The sequence below is a fragment of the Callionymus lyra genome, chromosome 11, assembly GCF_982586985.1.
Source record: "Callionymus lyra chromosome 11, fCalLyr1.hap1.1, whole genome shotgun sequence".
In the NCBI taxonomy this organism is placed as follows: domain Eukaryota; kingdom Metazoa; phylum Chordata; class Actinopteri; order Syngnathiformes; family Callionymidae; genus Callionymus; species Callionymus lyra.
This window is the reverse complement of record NC_141828.1, coordinates 19,010,235-19,029,669: the sequence shown is the minus strand read 5'-3', so window position 1 is coordinate 19,029,669 and position 19,435 is coordinate 19,010,235. Positions and strand designations below refer to the sequence as shown.

The 19,435-nt window shown below is 36.1% G+C and overlaps 1 protein-coding gene across 1 annotated transcript; it reads left to right on the top strand.

The window, feature by feature from the left end:
- Positions 1–704: 704 nt before the first annotated feature.
- On the top strand, positions 705–14,822 carry LOC148069542 (uncharacterized). The gene is made up of 6 exons (XM_087803240.1): positions 705–1,197; positions 3,024–3,160; positions 5,881–6,094; positions 11,700–11,763; positions 12,262–12,361; positions 14,611–14,822. The coding sequence occupies exons 1-6, from the start codon at positions 705–707 to the stop codon at positions 14,638–14,640; spliced, it is 1,038 nt and encodes a 345-aa protein (XP_087659366.1). The 3' UTR covers positions 14,641–14,822.
- The last annotated feature ends 4,613 nt before the right edge of the window (positions 14,823–19,435 follow it).

Genomic DNA, 19,435 nt, shown 5'->3' with positions numbered 1-19,435 from the left:
CACAAACACATTGTAGCTTCTATTATGATGAAGCAGCTGGTGCTGTGGTGATGGAATAGAGGGGGGCTCAAATCAAATTTCGGATAGGGCCATGTAATGGGTGGGCCAGATACATGCATCTTGGTGAAGCTGCGCATTTTTACAATGGGTTACCAGCATTTTTATATCATCTCACCATCAATGTCTTGGTGATATTCCATTATATTGTCTATTGTTATTTTAAATAACGCAATCATTTTTCCTTATCTTCAACTGTGACTCTTCTATCTGTAACTGCTTCTTATAAAACTCGTACATTGCATGTTTGTGTGGTTTAAACTTGACATGCAAGGTCTGACTCTGTAGCACCACATACCGAGGTACCGTTGGATTATTTTCTGACAAGAATGTTTCTCTGTTGGACTGCAGGTCAGAATTCCTGCCCCTACATGCATCAGTGAGTCTGTGTCATTCAAGATTATGTCCCCAGGAGCAAAGTACTTCCCGGTGAAACTGTAGTTTTTTTCGCCACAATTGTTAACCAACACAGTTTTAGGCACCAAAGAAGGTCGTAATTCATGATTTATAATTATTATTATGCTTTTGACCATTGCCTTTATTGATTTTTGTAATTCACTGCAATAATTTGTTTTATCTGTCGTCCTCTTTTAGGATTCCAGTAAGACCGTGAATGAAAACACCATCAAAAAAAAATCTGATCAACAATGCGAGTTTTCCAACATGGTGACGACATCAGGGCGCCACAGAGCATCTTTCCATCTCGCCCAGACTCCGGATTGACAGCCGATGATCGAGGACTTCCACATGCACGCTGGAGATTAAAACACATTCATGATAAAATCGACAACTCCCTTGTGCCTGAACCAATGTTCTCACATCTGTCGTGCATCCACCGCGACGTCCCTGCCAGGTTTACATCCTGTCTTGTTCTGTTGGACAGGTTACTCTCTGTGGAGTTGACAGAGCTTGAAGAGAGGGACGTGAACCAGCAGCACAGGTCTTCACTGTCCATGAAACTGTGTGCTTCTAAGCAAAAAGAGAAACAAGATGGTGGACGTACGGGTTTTTTCGGGAGTCAAAAGAACGGCGATCAATGTGGAGCACCTTCTTTAACGGTGCAACTAAAGAACAAGATGGAAACTGATTCCAGATCGTCCACCTGGTGTCACTTACAACACTCTCTCAGTACCGGCTCAGGTACGGCTCCTCAACCTTCCTATCTCAAGAGTGAAATCTCAAATGAGCCACTGATGTGTGTGTTCTTCTCAGCGGCTCGTATTTTCCAAAGCCTTCTGCAGAAAATCATGTTAGGAGTCGTGGCTGTTTGATCCACGGCTTCCTTTTTGTAGTCTTCCCTTCTTGTTTTCATCTGTTCCTCATGCATTCTTAATCTAATTCAGCGATTTCGTTTTGTGCATGCAACGGAATGAGATAGTTACACAACAATAAATAAACAGCAACACACAAACATATTGTTTATGAAGTAATATTTATTACATTATCATTTATTGTGGTATATTTTTAGCTCGGTGTTAGAATGATCATTAAAGAAACATTAATTTAAAATATACTTTTTTAATTTATGAAGCTTCATGAAGCAGTGTCATTATTTTCAGAGTCCTGTAGATGGCGGTCTCTGCATCATTTTCTCTCAGTTTTGAACAACTGTTCTAATGAAACATCACATCATGTTTAAACTGATGGCGCCACCTACTGATCTCTAAACAACATGACACTGTTTCATGAAGCTTCATCAGACCATCACTATAAAATGGTCCATTTCATGGCAGAAGTATTTTTATATATCGCCCACATTCATTTATTTGTGGCTTTCTATGGTGTTATTTAATATTGTGACTTCTTTATAGACAATAGACATTAACAGGTTGTTTTTTTAAACTGCTTAATGTTAATCTGAGGGACTCAGAGTTATAGAGGTCAGAGAGGTCATCTATCTGTTTGACTGATAGATCATGAGTGATGAAGAGATGGATGAAGGGAGCACATCTGACAAAATGTGATCAATTCATTTAAAAGTCTGTGCAAAAAATATAATGTAGAGATTAGTTCAAAGAACAATATAGATCCAGATTTCCTGAAGAAATCATTAGTCCTAACAGTGTTGATATTATATTTAAATGATTAAACATATATGTTAATATTTTATGACAGAGCATGTTTTTTAATTGGTTATTTCATTCCTACATGTTCGTTTAATGAGTGCGAGAAAGAATTTTGTCTCTTAAAGATATGAAAGGAAGAGTAAAAAACAAACATGGATTCTCTTGTTTGATCCGTTGAAAATGGCAGAACTGCTGTTTGACTCGCGGCCACCCGGAGCAGTGAGTTCACCCTTTTAAAAAAATATCAGCCAAAAAACTTTTTCAATTATTTATCAACATTCCTCAGGTCGATATACAGAATTAATTTTCCAGCGCCACCCACAACCTTTTTCTTGTTCTTTTGAACCGCCGCGTTTGTTCAGGTGCCACCTGCTCACCAATTGTTGAGTTTTTTGTGTGTGTCTGTTTTGTTTTGGTTTTTGTTGCACCGGTGCTTCGAGGAGCATATGATGGTCAGTCACGGCCCGGTGAGCGTCTCTCCATAAAAAAAAGGCACAGGAATGAGGTTACAGGTGCAGGATGGATGCGCCGTCATTTCTACATTATTCATGGACCACACTCGTCTTCCCTCTGGCTCCTCTCCACCAATCCGGAGTGTGTCCGTGGCCCGGTTGGTGATTTGTTCATTTGCTCTCCTCTTCACATCATAAAATCCTGAATGAAACCCGAGAACATGAGAAATGTGATATTACCCACTCTGTGAGGAGGCGCTTCACTCATCCCGACATCAAATAAAACAATAAACCTTTGGATTGAAAAAGAAAGGGGGAAAAAAAAGATCTATTTCAGATTAGAGAATTGTCCAGTGAGAATCCTTTTTCGCTCTTTTATAACCTTTTTATAAAAGGATTCGACTTCCCAGATGATGTTCAACACTGGTTTCGATGACTCTGTCTGCAGAGCGGCGCCGAGCTCAAGTGAGGGATCAAACGGAGAAACGACGGGGACAGGGCTCCGGCTCGGGAAGGAAACGTCGTTATCATTCCCACTCCGAGTCAAATTCTCCGGGAGATTTACCACAAACTCTCACCCTGCAAGTAAGAGGCTCATCATTTTTCACAGATTGCAGAATTAAAGGTGCTGTCAAGGGGTGCTCGGCGGCGAAGTGGTTAGCTCGATCGCATAGCAACACAGTTGCTAGTTAGCTAGACTACCAGCGTCCTTTTTTAGTAGAGTTTGTTTGTTTTCTGAATAGATTTTTGCGTGTCACTCACATTTGTTTAAATGCTAAAGTCTTCCTCTCCAAGATGCAGTAAGTTCCTCATCATCACCCCGTCTGAAATTTCGGCGAACGAGAGGTTACGAGATCGGAGTCAATTATATCTTAATAATGGCTTCACTCCTCCTACAGCCAGCTGTAATCACGCTCCACTTTGTTTATACAACGAGCCCCTTTGAGGTGGAGACTTCCATGATTGATGAACCCGGTGACAAACCCAGATGCTTGACCAATCACAGCAGAGTGGGTGTGGTTATGGTAAACACAATTTAATATTCAGTTTTCAGTGGGCGGGGCTTAAGGACATTTTCTAATGTAAATATTTAAATGAAAATAAACTTTTTTATACAAACAGACACATACTGATGAGTACAGCAGAGGTCCAACATCTATTTAAGACACACTTAAACCAACACATTAGTTTTAAGTGGACCAGTAGAACAAGAAGATGTAGGACACGGAATTTAAAAAGGATGAGAGACACAAAGACATTGAAACGCTTTATATTTCAAGCATATCAAAGAAACAAACAGTGGATTCCTGTTCACTTTAAGCCTGTTAACACCCCGAGGCAGAGGCCCAGTCCATCCTAAGCAGTAAATACCCAGTCAAAAAATTGATGAATGCCCAGACCTGTACATCAGGGGAAACAAAACAACTGCTTTAACACAAGAGTGCCGTCTCCTCGGATCCAGAGGTGGCTTGAGAGAATAAAACCATTTTTATTAGGTTGTAAAAAATCCTTTCAGGCATAACCTCTCTAGTCAATACAATGTGTAACTTTACAAACAACTTGGATAATGTGTTCATAACACCCCACTTGACAGTGTCAGCTAATGATCCTCAAGAGTTTAATCAACCAGATGTGTTTCTACGATCCACATGTTGATCCCAACTCCATCCCAGTTGTTCTCTGCCTCTTCCCCGGCATGGATCTATACCTGGTCCTCAGACCAGCTATTTGGAACTGAATAAGCCTCTTGGTTGGGAGGTGAAACGTCTAAAACTGTTCTTGGTCCAATTGCCTTGATTTGGAACCATTTGGATGGTGTGAGTGTTGTTGTGCCTGTTGCCCCGAGCAGCTGGGAAACAATTAAACCATGACTAGGACCTTCATCATACCATTTCAAATTTCAGGTTATCTATCTGCTGAAATCTAATCAAAGCACAAATTAGTCTACATAAACAAGTGTGTCTCCTCTGCATATACAATATACAAAACCCTGCTGCGAAAATTCTGACCTGCTCTCGTAGAAGAACTCACATTTCCCCGATTGCATTACTGGTTGGGGTCTTGCTTTGTTGAGAAGATTGGAGTGTCAGAACCTAGCACCAATTGTTCCTCCCACTCTTCATAAAAAGCTTGTAAGAGGCAGCCATTTATTTTTCTTCATTGATTTTCTACACACGTTTTATACTTTTAATTGAAGTACAGGTACAGAATACAACTTAAGTGCAGTGATGTGACTAGATGTCATTTATTATTAACAACCTATCAAATGTCAGTTTTTACATTTGTGATTGTGACTAAGATGATTTTTTTTCTAAAGTCGTTTTTGACATGAAAAAACTTTCATATAAAAGTCTGTATAAATCGATTTCCAGAACTCATGTGAAGGAATACTGGGGTAAACAAAGAATCAAAGCCTTTTCAACCAACCAAGTGTGTCCGCCATCATTTATTTATGTTTTTTAGTTCAATAACTTAGTAAATAAAATTATTTAAAAAATGTACAATTCACAAATATTAATGATGTTTGTTTATTTTTGTGTTCCAATTAAACTTCTGCTCAGTCATTACACCTTCAACGCTAAATGATTCAAAATTCCACGAGACCCTAGCAATGTCTGAGGACAAGAGGATACTGTTGACTCTAGCAGCTTTTTAAAACAGGTATTTCGATATATTTGGGTTTTAAATTCAAATTCTAGCAGTTAAGACTTCGTCAAGAGTCATGTGGTCTGTAAACACCAGATTCAAGTACTCTGACAATACTACAAATATATACTTGTTCCTACTGTATCACAATGTATCATATGCTATAACCGTGTTGTCCCTCTGTCGTGATAAGTATCGCATCACCAGTTTTTTGCCAATATAAAGCTCTAGTTCAACTATAATATAATTATTTAAAGTGATGTATTTCTATCATTTTTTTTTTTTTTTTTTGCAAAGGTTAATCAGGTTCTAGTGGTTTTAAAGAGAGATGCTTTTCCAGCTTCCCAAGTCCTAATAAAAATCATAATAAATGGCTGCTGACAAGGACAAGACGGTCCAGTGAGAGGACAATCTAATGTGCAGGTCTGCCCTGGGAGACGTATATTTCCCATGTGAGTGAAGCTGTTGTGCCATTATCTGTGGCTAAAGTGTAATCCCACCATGCAGCCCACACCTCTGAGGAAGCGCTGAAGAGGATTCTCCAAGGTTAAGCAAGAGATTAAGGATAATTCTGAACAGATGAATTTTCGCCTTCTTCCACAGGATTAGTGTCAATGACTTGTACTGAATTCTTCCCACTAACAAGCAGCTTATTGTAGATTTCTTCTTTTTATTCACCTCTTCATCCTCAGGAGGCCTTAGAGCTCTTCAGGCCAGACTTCATCAGTCAATCCCAGGGTCGGGTGAGAAGGATGGAGTGTAGGGCGAGGTCGAGGCGAGGACTGCAGACCCCCGAGCTGGAGCTCATACAAGTTCTGAGGGAGGAACCAGACAAGCAGAGGAAGAACTGTACCACACCGGACCCACTTAGTGGTGAGCTCGATTTTTTTATTGAACTTAATCAACATTATTAAAAAAAAAGTGTCATTAATTTTGTCATTTTTTATTTATTTTTATTTCTAAATACTAAAAACTTATAGTTGATTAAAACAATATCACATTAAGAAAAAATAGAAAATGTTCATAATTCGTTTATTTGGTTATTCTATTTTATTTCAAAATTCTAAATGTTATGTAATAAGCGTTGGAGGTTAACATTGCTCTCAATATGGTTGCGACTCTGCTCTCTGCTGGTATTTTGTAGATACTACAGTTATTTCCAACTGGCACATAGATGGCACATGGCTATAGTTCTACTCATAGGAGTAATAGTAGTTCTAGCAGTAGTAGTCTTAGTTCTACTAATATTAGTAATAGCAGTTCTAGCAGTAGTAGTGATAGTTCTACTAATATTAGTAATAGTAGTTCTAGCAGAAGTAGTAATAGATCTACTAATAGTAGTAATAGTAGTTCTAGCAGTAGTAGTAATAGTTCTAATAATAGAAGTAATAGTAGTTCTAGAAGTAGAAGTAGAAGTTCTACTAATAGTAGTAATAGAAGTTCTAGTAGTAGAAGTAATAATTCTACTAATAGTAGTAATAGTAGTTATAGCAGTAGAAGTAATAGTTCTACTAATAGTATTAATAGTAGTTCTAGCAGTAGTAGTTATAGTTCTAATAATAGAAGTAATAGTAGTTCTAGTAGTAGAATTAATAATTCTACTAATAGTAATGATAGTAGTTCTAGCAGTAGAAGTAATGGTTCTACTAATAGTAGTAATAGAAGTTCTAGTAGTAGAAGTAATAATTCTACTAATAGTAGTAATAGTAGTTCTAGCAGTAGAAGTAATGGTTCTACTAATAGTAGTTCTAGTAGTTCTAGTAGTAAAAGTAATAGTTCTACTAATAGTAGTAATAGTAGTTCTAGCAGTAGTAGTGATAGTTCTACTTATATTAGTAATAGTAGTTCTAGCAGAAGTAGTAATAGATCTACTAATAGTAGTAATAGTAGTTCTAGCAGTAGTAGTAATAGTTCTAATAATATACGTAATAGTAGTTATAGTAGTAGAAGTATAAGTTCTACTAATAGTAGTAATAGAAGTTCTAGTAGTAGAAGTAATAGTTCTACTAATAGTAGTGATAGTAGTTCTAGCAGTAGAAGTAATGGTTCTACTAAAAGTAGTAATAGATGTTCTAGTAGTAAAAGTAATAATTCTACTAATAGTAGTAATAGTAGTTCTAGCAGTAGAAGTAATGTTTCTACTAATAGTAGTTATAGTAATTCTAGTAGTAAAAGTAATAGTTCTACTAATAGTAGTGATAGTAGTTCTTGCAGTATAAGTAATGGTTCTACTAATAGTAGTAATAGTAGTTCTAGCAGTAGAAGTAATAGTTCTACTAATAGTAGTAATAGTAGTTCTAACAGTAGAAGTAATGGTTCAACTAATAGTAGTAATAGAAGTTCTAGTAGTAGAAGTAATAGTAATACTAATAGTAGTAATAGTAGTTCTAGCAGTAGTAGTAACAGTTCTAATAATATAAGTAATAGTAGTTCTAGCAGTAGAAGTAATAGTTCTCCTAATATTAGTAATAGTAGTTCTAGCAGTAGTGGTAATAGTTCTACTAATAGTAGTAATAGTAGTTCTAGCAGTAGTAGTAATAGTTCTAATAATAGAAGTAATAGTAGTTCTAGCAGTAGAAGTAATAGTTCTACTAATAGTAGTAATATTAGTTCTAGCAGTAGAAGTAATGGTTCTGCCAATAGTAGTAATAGTAGTTATAGCAGTAGAAGTAATGGTTCTACTAATAGTAGTAATAGAAGTTCTAGCAGTAGAAGTAATAGTTCTAATAATAGAAGTAATAGTAGTTCTAGCAGTAGAAGTAATGGTTCTACTAATAGTAGTAATAGAAGTTCTAGCAGTAGAAGTAATAGTTCTACTAATAGTAGTAATAGTAGTTCTAGCAGTAGAAGTAATAGTTCTACTAATAGTAGTAATAGAAGTTCTAGCAGTAGAAGTAATAGTTCTAATAATAGTAGTAATAGTAGTTCTAGCAGAAGAAGTAATGGTTCTACTAATAGTAGTAATATAAGTTCTAGCAGTAGAAGTAATAGTTCTAATAATAGTAGTAATAGTAGTTCTAGCAGTAGAAGTAATAGTTCTACTAATAGTAGTAATAGAAGTTCTAGCAGTAGTAGTAATAGTTCTACTAATAGTAGTTCTAGCAGTAGAAGTAATGGTTCTACTAATAGTAGTAATAGACGTTATAGCGGTAGAAGTAATAGTTATACTAATAGTAGTAATAGTAGTTCTAGCAGTAGTAGTAATAGTTCTACTAATAGTAGTGATAGTAGTTCTAGCAGTATAAGTAATGGTTCTACTAATAGTAGTAATAGTAGTTCTAGCAGTAGAAGTAATAGTTCTAATAATAGTAGTAATAGTAGTTCTAACAGTAGAAGTAATGGTTCAACTAATAGTAGTAATAGAAGTTCTAGTAGTAGAAGTAATAGTAATACTAATAGTAGTAATAGTAGTTCTAGCAGTAGTAGTAACAGTTCTAATAATATAAGTAATAGTAGTTCTAGCAGTAGAAGTAATAGTTCTCCTAACATTAGTAATAGTAGTTCTAGCAGTAGTGGTAATAGTTCTACTAATAGTAGTAATAGTAGTTCTAGCAGTAGTAGTAATAGTTCTAATAATAGAAGTAATATTAGTTCTAGCAGTAGAAGTAATAGTTCTACTAATATTAGTAATATTAGTTCTAGCAGTAGAAGTAATGGTTCTGCTAATAGTAGTAATAGTAGTTATAGCAGTAGAAGTAATGGTTCTACTAATAGTAGTAATAGAAGTTCTAGCAGTAGAAGTAATAGTTCTAATAATAGAAGTAATAATAGTTCTAGCAGTAGAAGTAATGGTTCTACTAATAGTAGTAATAGAAGTTCTAGCAGTAGAAGTAATAGTTCTACTAATAGTAGTAATAGTAGTTCTAGCAGTAGAAGTAATAGTTCTACTAATAGTAGTAATAGAAGTTCTAGCAGTAGAAGTAATAGTTCTAATAATAGTAGTAATAGTAGTTCTAGCAGAAGAAGTAATGGTTCTACTAATAGTAGTAATATAAGTTCTAGCAGTAGAAGTAATAGTTCTACTAATAGTAGTAATAGTAGTTCTAGCAGTAGAAGTAATAGTTCTACTAATAGTAGTAATAGAAGTTCTAGCAGTAGTAGTAATAGTTCTACTAATAGTAGTTCTAGCAGTAGAAGTAATGGTTCTACTAATATTAGTAATAGACGTTATAGCAGTAGAAGTAATAGTTATACTAATAGTAGTAATAGTAGTTCTAGCAGTAGTAGTAATAGTTCTACTAATAGTAGTAATAGTAGTTCTAGCAGTAGTAGTAATAGTTCTACTAATAGTAGTAATAGTAGTTCTAGCAGTAGTAGTAATAGTTCTACTAATAGTACTAATAGCAGTTCTGGTACTAGTAATTATAGTTCTACTAATAGTAGTTCTAGTAGTAGTAGTAATAGTTCTACTAATAGTAGTAATAGCAGTTCTGGTAGTAGTAATAATAGTTCTACTAATAGTAGTTCTAACAGTAGAAGTAATGGTTCAACTAATAGTAGTAATAGAAGTTCTAGTAGTAGAAGTAATAGTTATACTAATAGTAGTAATAGTAGTTCTAGCAGTAGTAGTAACAGTTCTAATAATAGAAGTAATAGTAGTTCTAGCAGTAGAAGTAATAGTTATCCTAATATTAGTAATAGTAGTTCTAGCAGTAGTGGTAATAGTTCTACTAATAGTAGTAATAGTAGTTCTAGCAGTAGTATTAATAGTTATAATAATAGAAGTAATAGTAGTTCTAGCAGTAGAAGTAATAGTTATCCTAATATTAGTAATAGTAGTAGTAATAGTTCTCATAATCGAAGTAATAGTAGTTCTAGCAGTAGAAGTAATAGTTCTACTAATAGTAGTAATATTAGTTCTAGCAGTAGAAGTAATGGTTCTGCTAATAGTAGTAATAGTAGTTATAGCAGTAGAAGTAATGGTTCTACTAATAGTAGTAATAGAAGTTCTAGCAGTAGAAGTAATAGTTCTAATAATAAAAGTAATAGTAGTTCTAGCAGTAGAAGTAATGGTTCTACTAATAGTAGTAATAGAAGTTCTAGCAGTAGAAGTAATAGTTCTACTAATAGTAGTAATAGTAGTTCTAGCAGTAGAAGTAATAGTTCTACTAAAAGTAGTAATAGAAGTTCTAGCAGTAGAAGTAATAGTTCTAATAATAGTAGTAATAGTAGTTCTAGCAGAAGAAGTAATAATAGTTCTACTAATAGTAGTTCTAGTAGTAGTAGTAATAGTTCTACTAATAGTAGTAATAGCAGTTCTGGTAGTAGTAATAATAGTTCTACTAATAGTAGTTCTAACAGTAGAAGTAATGGTTCAACTAATAGTAGTAATAGAAGTTCTAGTAGTAGAAGTAATAGTTATACTAATAGTAGTAATAGTAGTTCTAGCAGTAGTAGTAACAGTTCTAATAATAGAAGTAATAGTAGTTCTAGCAGTAGAAGTAAAAGTTATCCTAATATTAGTAATAGTAGTTCTAGCAGTAGTGGTAATAGTTCTACTAATAGTAGTAATAGTAGTTCTAGCAGTAGTATTAATAGTTATAATAATAGAAGTAATAGTAGTTCTAGCAGTAGAAGTAATAGTTATCCTAATATTAGTAATAGTAGTAGTAATAGTTCTCATAATAGAAGTAATAGTAGTTCTAGCAGTAGAAGTAATAGTTCTACTAATAGTAGTAATATTAGTTCTAGCAGTAGAAGTAATGGTTCTGCTAATAGTAGTAATAGTAGTTATAGCAGTAGAAGTAATGGTTCTACTAATAGTAGTAATAGAAGTTCTAGCAGTAGAAGTAATAGTTCTAATAATAAAAGTAATAGTAGTTCTAGCAGTAGAAGTAATGGTTCTACTAATAGTAGTAATAGAAGTTCTAGCAGTAGAAGTAATAGTTCTACTAATAGTAGTAATAGTAGTTCTAGCAGTAGAAGTAATAGTTCTACTAAAAGTAGTAATAGAAGTTCTAGCAGTAGAAGTAATAGTTCTAATAATAGTAGTAATAGTAGTTCTAGCAGAAGAAGTAATAATAGTTCTACTAATAGTAGTTCTAGTAGTAGTAGTAATAGTTCTACTAATAGTAGTAATAGCAGTTCTGGTAGTAGTAGTAATAGTTCTACTAATAGTAGTTCTAGCAGTAGTAGTAATAGTTCTACTAATAGTAGTAATAGCAGTTCTGGTAGTAGTAAAAATAGTTCTACTAATAGTAGTTCTAGTAGTAGTAAGCCATCATGAATAAAGACTGTGGCTAAAGCCTGTGATAAAAGCACCACAATGACAGTTGAAATGATTCTGACTGCGGTCGGTTCCGTGGGTCACGTCTGCTTCATGCTGTGTCAATATTGATTTGGGTTGAAACACAAAGGACTGTGTCGGACGCGTCACCCTCTGTGTTTGTCCAAAAGAGACACAAACATGGCAGTTCACTCCAGTTTACATAATGGATCTGCAAATGAATCCTCAGAACTCTCTGTTTGTGTGTCCTAGATAACCTTTTCAAGCCCAGGGAGAGGTTTATATCTGGCAGAGAGATGCAGCTCCGGTCCCGGCGGTGAGTCTTCCACGCAGTTAATGTCACTTCATATATATGAAGCTCTGAATGTCTCATCCACCCAACAACAGTGGAAGCCCTGACAGGAGTTATGAGTGGACCTCAGAGGTGGTTATCTCTGCACTTCCTTTCCCTTTATCTGCAAAGACACCTGATGTGATGATGCCCTTTTGTAGAAAATCTTTCACCGCAGACACAATCTGACTGCAGCTATCTCTTTACAAATTGGCTGCTGAGAGAGTTCTGTAAGACCAGCCAACCACTGTGTCTGTATCTTATCATTAACATTTCATACATTTTAAAGATAATAATAATAATAATAATAATACCAATAATAATACTAATTATAATAATAATAATAATTATTATTATTATTGTTATTATTTTCTTACAGTAATTACTAGTAATAATGATGATAAGAACAACATAAAATCATTTGAATAATAATGATGCTAATAGTATTAATAAGTCATTCATTTAACATGTCTCTGTCTGCAGGATGTATAAGCTGTTGCCTGAGGTGACAAAGAAGAAAGAAGACGAGAGAAGGAAGGTCGTGACACAGACAAACCGATTGCGAGCTGAAGTCTATAAAAAGGTAAATATAAACCCCTCAGTCTCCTCAGCTCATTTATAAATAATCTTCATGAGTCAGTGTTCATGTGCTTATTTTTTAAATAACAACAAGATGTTTAAATAGCTGTTTAATCTTTTAAAAAAAACATATTCCAGAAAATGTGTCTGGAAACGATATGAAGTATAAGTAGTTCTAGTGGTAGGATTAGCAGTAGTTATAGTAGTGGGAGTAGAGGTAGTTGTAGTAGTAGTTGAAGTAGTAGTAGTTCTAGTAGTACTACTGTTAGTTGTAGTAGTGTAGTAGAAGTTCAAGTAGAACTAGTGGTAGTATTAGCAGTTATGTTAGTAGTAGAAGTAGCTCTTGTATAAGTAGTAGCAGTAGTAGTAGTTCTAGTAGTAGTAGTAGAATTAGTAGAAGCATTAGTTGTTGTTATAGTAGTACTAGAAGTAGTATTTCAAGTAGTATTACTAGTATTTGTTCTAGTATTAGCAGAAGTAGTTCCAGTAGTAGTCGTAGTAGTAGTAGTAGTAGTAGTTCTAGCTATATGCTAGTAATAGCAGTAGTAGTTGGTTAGGTAGTACTAGAATTAGTAGAAGTAGTTCTAGCAATACCAGTAGTAGTCATTTAAGTATTACAAGTGTTATTAAAAGTAGTTCTAGTAGTAGTTGAAATAAACTGAAACTGAAGTAGTAGTAGTAGTAGTTCTAGTAGTACTACTGTTAGTTGTAGTAGTTTAGTAGTTCTATCAGAACTAGTGGTAGTATTTTTATTTATGTTAGTAGTAGAAGTAGATTGTATAGTAGTAGTAGTAGTTCTGGTAATAGTAGTAGAATTGGTAAAAGCAGTAGTCGTTGTTGTAGTAGTACTAGTAGTAGTATTTCTAGTTCTACTAATACTACTAATAGTAGTAGTAGTAGCAGTAGTATTAAATTCAAGCATTCAATATTCTGATGGCACTGATATACTTCCATACAGTAGTAGTTTCCTGCTTCTATTGAAGTGGTCGAACGTTCAGGCAGACTGCCTTCTTACCAGCAGAGGTCGCTATTTGACCGCAAAAAGAAAATGCTTTTAAACTTTGTTTTAGAATTAAATTATCTCAGTTGTGTCACCTTTTATACAAATTCATATCGCATGATACTTTCAAGTCTCATCCTAGTCCTCAAATATATGTATAAATGTCATATGTGTCGTCCTCTGACAGTAAAGACAGTTTGGGCAACAGACTGAAGTATTTAGGACACGGACTGTCACTCAAAGTCGCTCAGCTTCACCTGAGCTCCTATTAGAGCTGAGCTGCAACACTTGACTCGCTGTCAATCATGAGCAGGTGTGAGAGGAACGTGAAGGAGGGTTTTCACTTTCTGGAATTATTACACAGTTGTTGCACAACAGAGAGTCTAGAGTTCAGACGTGTTGACACCATCATTGATCTCCTGCTGAGTGACCTGTTAGAAGCATCTGATGCAGGAACGCTTGGATCATCTGAAGAATCATCAGAGTCTGGAGGGAAAAACACGTATTTTTAGCTTTAAACTTGAACTATGACATGAGCTTTAGAACTTTTAGTTTGATCTTGATACAAATGTAGGATTATTATTTCATTTTTATTTATTTTAAGCTGCAAATCCTGTTTTTTCATACATTCAAAGACTAATAATCTTGAATAAAATCAGTTATTTTAGAGGTTGAGATTAAGCGTCAATAAACTCAATTAAAAAAAATGACAGTAAGAAAAACTCGTTGAAATTTAAAAAATATTTACCTAGTTAAAAGTTCTTGAAGAGTCTTGGTTTTCAGAAGGCCACTAGATGGTACTAGATTCTATAATATTTGCTACTATACAACTAATTCAAGGTATCTATTTCAAACTGAAAAAGTCAAGACTGAACAGTTATGGTTCAAGATGTCGCTAAAAAAAAGGAAGATAATTCCAAGAAATACTTAATGTTTGTTTAATGTACAGACCAAGAATAACATATTCATTATTAAGGACAAGTAGTTGTTGTTCATTTCATGTGTTGACATAATTGAATTCAACTCTAAACATAGCCCAACACACTTGTTTTATCGCATTGTTCTTATAAAAGACATTTAATTTAGTCTGAGTATATTTTAAATACATTTTACTTTCTTAAACAGCTATTTATATGTAAGACATTGGAATTCATTTTTGGTAATACTTCTGTATAAAGTAAGAAATATTGACCAGAAATGAACAAACTCTTTCTTATTTTGTTGATTTTTATATGTTATATGTTGTGTTGCAGAAACTCCTGAACCAAATCCTACAAAGATGAAAAAAAACAACATAAAAAACACCAGATGGGAATTCTGAGTGCGTTCCTTCTCTGGTCATATTTTAACGTCAACTTGAATAAACATGGACGATTCTGAAGAAACATATTCATATTTATCAAGTCATGTCAGGGCATTAGAGTGCTCTTGTTTGTACTATAACGTGATCCAGGACCTGACAAATGTGGTTTGACACAGCTGAGCTTTAAAAGGTTTCACGGATCTGTTTTTTATTTTCCAGGAAATAAAGTGCTTTCAGCTTGACTCCTTTTTTGTGTTTATCGTAACATTCAAAGGAGCTGGATCAATAAACATGATTGTATTTGATTGTTACCAGGCTTTTAATCACTCTATTTATTGTGATTTGAAAAGTATTTTGGATAAAATGGTCTTACAATTGTATTAGCTTCTGAAAATCAAATCAAGGACCATCATATTTACCAGAATCAATACGCATTATCTGCTTTTATTATTTTCTGTGCACAGAACAATTGATTTATTGGTCATTTTGCATCATAGAATAAAATAAAACATCTCAAGGCCACTGCGGAACCATCGTCCTCTAGGAAACTGACTTTCTGGTCGGAGCACGTCGGAAGCGTATCGGTGAGGTCAAGAGTACAGTCAATATTTTTAAAAATGCAGAAGAAAAACTAGCCTCACGCCTGCCTCGAGGCTTCTGGATCCTCCCATCCGGACCCGTGGAATTCCAGGCTAATCGAACTCAGGAGACACCAAGAGCCAGTGAAAGGGGCTTTTGTCGCGAGGCCCCAAGCTTGAGATGACATTGTAACGAGAGGAGACTTGCAGGTCAAGGACTGATATACAGTCGGGGGGGAAACACTCACATATCAGTTGAATTTTTAAAATAAAATTCCTTTAAAAACAAAGCTTAGACCTAATCCAGTGTTGAGAAATTTAACTTCAATAGTCCTCTAAGCTTTAGGAAGTAAAACTGTGAATGTCTTTTAAGAGTTCATGTTTTTAAAAGAAAATAATCAGCAAAATTCATCAGTTTTTGGTTGTGTCTTGTGCTGAGGCACAGTAAAGCATAAAGTAAAGCCTCATACACTTTCAACCGTTTGCCTCCAAACAAAAAGTTTTCAACAGAAGCGGGAGATTCTCTTAGAAGAGCTTTTTCAGCTGCAAAACCACAAACTGCTAAAAGGCCTTTCTTTCTTTATTCTTTGTTTGTCAAAATTCAAGGACTCTGCAGTAAAATACTCTCATGAAGATACTTTTGCTTCTCCTTCTCTTAATTAACCATCTCAAATTGCCAAAAAACGTTTTATTAGTGATGGGTTGATGAAGCTTCATGAAACAGTGTCATGTTGTTTAGAGGTCAGTAGGTGGCGCCATCAGTTTAAAAATGATGTGATGTTTTGTTAGAACAATTGTTCAAAACAAAGGAAAATAGTGCAGAGACCGCCATCTAGTGGACTCTGAAAAAAATTACACTGCTTCATGAAGCTTCATCAGACCATCACTAGTTATTTGTTCTACTTGTTGACGGGGTTTAGATGACAGTGAAATGCTTGCAAGTACATAAAAAAAGTTGAAAGTCCAAAAGTTTCCAAGAGAATTTCAATTTATAAGCCACAGGTTGTCAGGAACTGATCTGGTCTGATGAAGCTTCATGAAGCAGTGTCATTATTTTTAGAGTCCACTAGATGGCGGTCTCTGCACTATTTCCTTTGTTTTGAAGAACTGTTCTAATGAAACATCACATCATTTTTAAACCGATGGCGCCACCTACTGATCTCTAAACAACATGAGACTGTTTCATGAAGCTCCATCAGCTCATCACTCTCAGGAACCTCTTACAAGAACCATAGAAATTGTTGTCTTGTGTATGTTTTTAAAAATGACACGTTGAAAATATGATAATAACTGTCAAATACCTCCTTGGAAAATCTTCCAGTCAACATCAAGGACCACTGAAGAATAACCAGCATGTCACTTATCTAAAAAAAAAAAATCTCCTTCACGTTCACCTCAAGTGGGGTCACCATGGCGTGTGTCTCACTCAACATGTTGACATGACGAGGACACAAAAGGAAAAAAAAAAGAAGAAAGATTTCAAGTGAACTCACATCAATATTTATGGACCTGTATCTGTGTCACCAGCAGAACAGGTTTTGCTGTCCTGCTGCCAGTTCTGGCTGCTGAGCACAGACTGACAGGCTGTTGCACACGACCAGAACATTTCTTATAGGCGGCCGTGCTCTCTCTGTCGCATCTCTGGGGCTGCATGTCACATAGATGTCTCCTCGTAATGCTGACTTTAGTCTGATACCCCTTGACCGTCCTCCCGTTCGCTCTTAGTGACTCAAACGCCCCGGGGGATGAGAATGATGCATCAGTTTAAGATGCCGTTTCATGTAAGTAAGTAAGTAAGTCATTTATATTTGTGGAGCGCTTTTCCAGACTAAGCGCTTAAACAATCAAAACAATACTCAATAAAATATATACTTTAAAAGGTCAAGACAACACAGAGACAAACACAGGAGTCTCAGAAAATCAAGGAAAAACCTGCACAAATAAAAATGTTTTCAGATGTTTCTTGTAGGAGTCAGTAGACTCCATACATGCATGATCATCATCATCATCATGCTGGCACTGTCATCATCATGGTGGCATCATCTTCATCATGGTGGCATCATCATCATCATGGTGGCATCATCATCATCATCATCATGCTGGCACTATCATCATCATGGTGTCACCATCTTCATCATGGTGGCATCATCATCATCATCATGCTGGCACTATCATCATCATGGTGTCACCATCTTCATCATGGTGGCATCATCTTCATCATGGTGGCATCATCTTCATCATGGTGGCATCATCTTCATCATGGTGGCACCATCTTCATCATGGTAGCATCATCATAATCATGGTGTCACCATCTTCATCATGGTGGCATCATCTTCATCATGGTGGCACCATCTTCATCATGGTGGCATCATCATCATCATGCTGGCACTATCATCATCATCGTGTCACCATCTTCATCATGGTGGCATCATCTTCATCATGGTGGCACCATCTTCATCATGGTGGCACCATCTTCATCATGGTAGCATCATCATAATCATGGTGTCACCATCTTCATCATGGTGGCATCATCTTCATCATGGTGGCACCATCTTCATCATGGTGGCATCATCATCATCATGCTGGCACTATCATCATCATGGTGTCACCATCTTCATCATGGTGTCACCATCTTCATAAAGGTGGCATCATCTTCATCATGGTGGCATAATCATCATCATGGTGGCACCATCTTCATCATGGTGGCATCATCTTCATCATGGTGGCATCATCTTCATCATGGTGGCACCATCTTCATCATGGTAGCATCATCATAATCATGGTGTCACCATCTTCATCATGGTGGCATCATCTTCATCATGGTGGCACCATCTTCATCATGGTGGCATCATCATCATCATGCTGGCACTATCATCATCATGGTGTCACCATCTTCATCATGGTGGCATCATCTTCATCATGGTGGCACCATCTTCATCATGGTAGCATCATCATAATCATGGTGTCACCATCTTCATCATGGTGGCATCATCTTCATCATGGTGGCACCATCTTCATCATGGTGGCATCATCATCATCATGCTGGCACTATCATCATCATCGTGTCACCATCTTCATCATGGTGGCATCATCTTCATCATGGTGGCACCATCTTCATCATGGAGGCACCATCTTCATCATGGTAGCATCATCATAATCATGGTGTCACCATCTTCATCATGGTGGCATCATCTTCATCATGGTGGCACCATCTTCATCATGGTGGCATCATCATCATCATGCTGGCACTATCATCATCATGGTGTCACCATCTTCATCATGGTGTCACCATCTTCATAAAGGTGGCATCATCTTCATCATGGTGGCATCATCATCATCATGGTGGCACCATCTTCATCATGGTGGCATCATCTTCATCATGGTGGCATCATCTTCATCATGGTAGCATCATCTTCATCATGGTGTCACCATCTTCATAATGGTGGCATCATCTTCATCATGGTAGCATCATCTTCATCATGGTGTCACCATCTTCATCATGGTGGCATCATCTTCATCATGGTGTCACCATCTTCATAATGGTGGCATCATCTTCATCATGGAGGCATCATCATCATCATGGTGTCACCATCTTCATAATGGTGGCATCATCTTCATCATGGTGTCACCATCTTCATCATGGAGGCATCATCATCATCATGGTGGCATCATCTTCATCATGGTGGCACCATCTTCATCATGATGGCACCATCTTCATCATGGTGGCATCATCTTCATCATGGTGGCATCATCTTCATCATGGTGGCATCATCATCATCATGGTGTCACCATCTTCATCATGCTGGCACCATCTTCATCATGGTGGCACCATCTTCATCATGGTGGCATCATCATCATCATAGTGTCACCATCTTCATCATGCTGGCACTATCATCATCATGGTGTCACCATCTTCATCAAGGTAGCATCATCATCATCATGGTGGCATCATCATCATCATCATGCTGACACTATCATCATCATGGTGTCACCATCTTCATCATGGTGGCATCATCATCATCATGCTGGCACTATCTTCATCATGGTGGCACCATCTTCATCATGGTGGCATCATCTTCATCATCATGCTGACACTATCATCATCATGGTGACACCATCTTCATCATGGTGGCATCATCATCATCATGCTGGCACTATCTTCATCATGGTGTCACCATCTTCATCATGGTGGCATCA

Excerpts from the sequence above, each read along its gene's own strand:
- LOC148069542 (XM_087803240.1), top strand. The coding sequence starts at position 705 with ATGCGAGTTTTCCAACATGGTGACGACATCAGGGCGCCACAGAGCATC. Across the intron at positions 1,198-3,023 it reads CTCTCTCAGTACCGGCTCAG|AGCGGCGCCGAGCTCAAGTG; the intron begins GTACGGCTCCTC and ends CTCTGTCTGCAG. Across the intron at positions 3,161-5,880 it reads CACAAACTCTCACCCTGCAA|ATTTCTTCTTTTTATTCACC; the intron begins GTAAGAGGCTCA and ends AGCTTATTGTAG.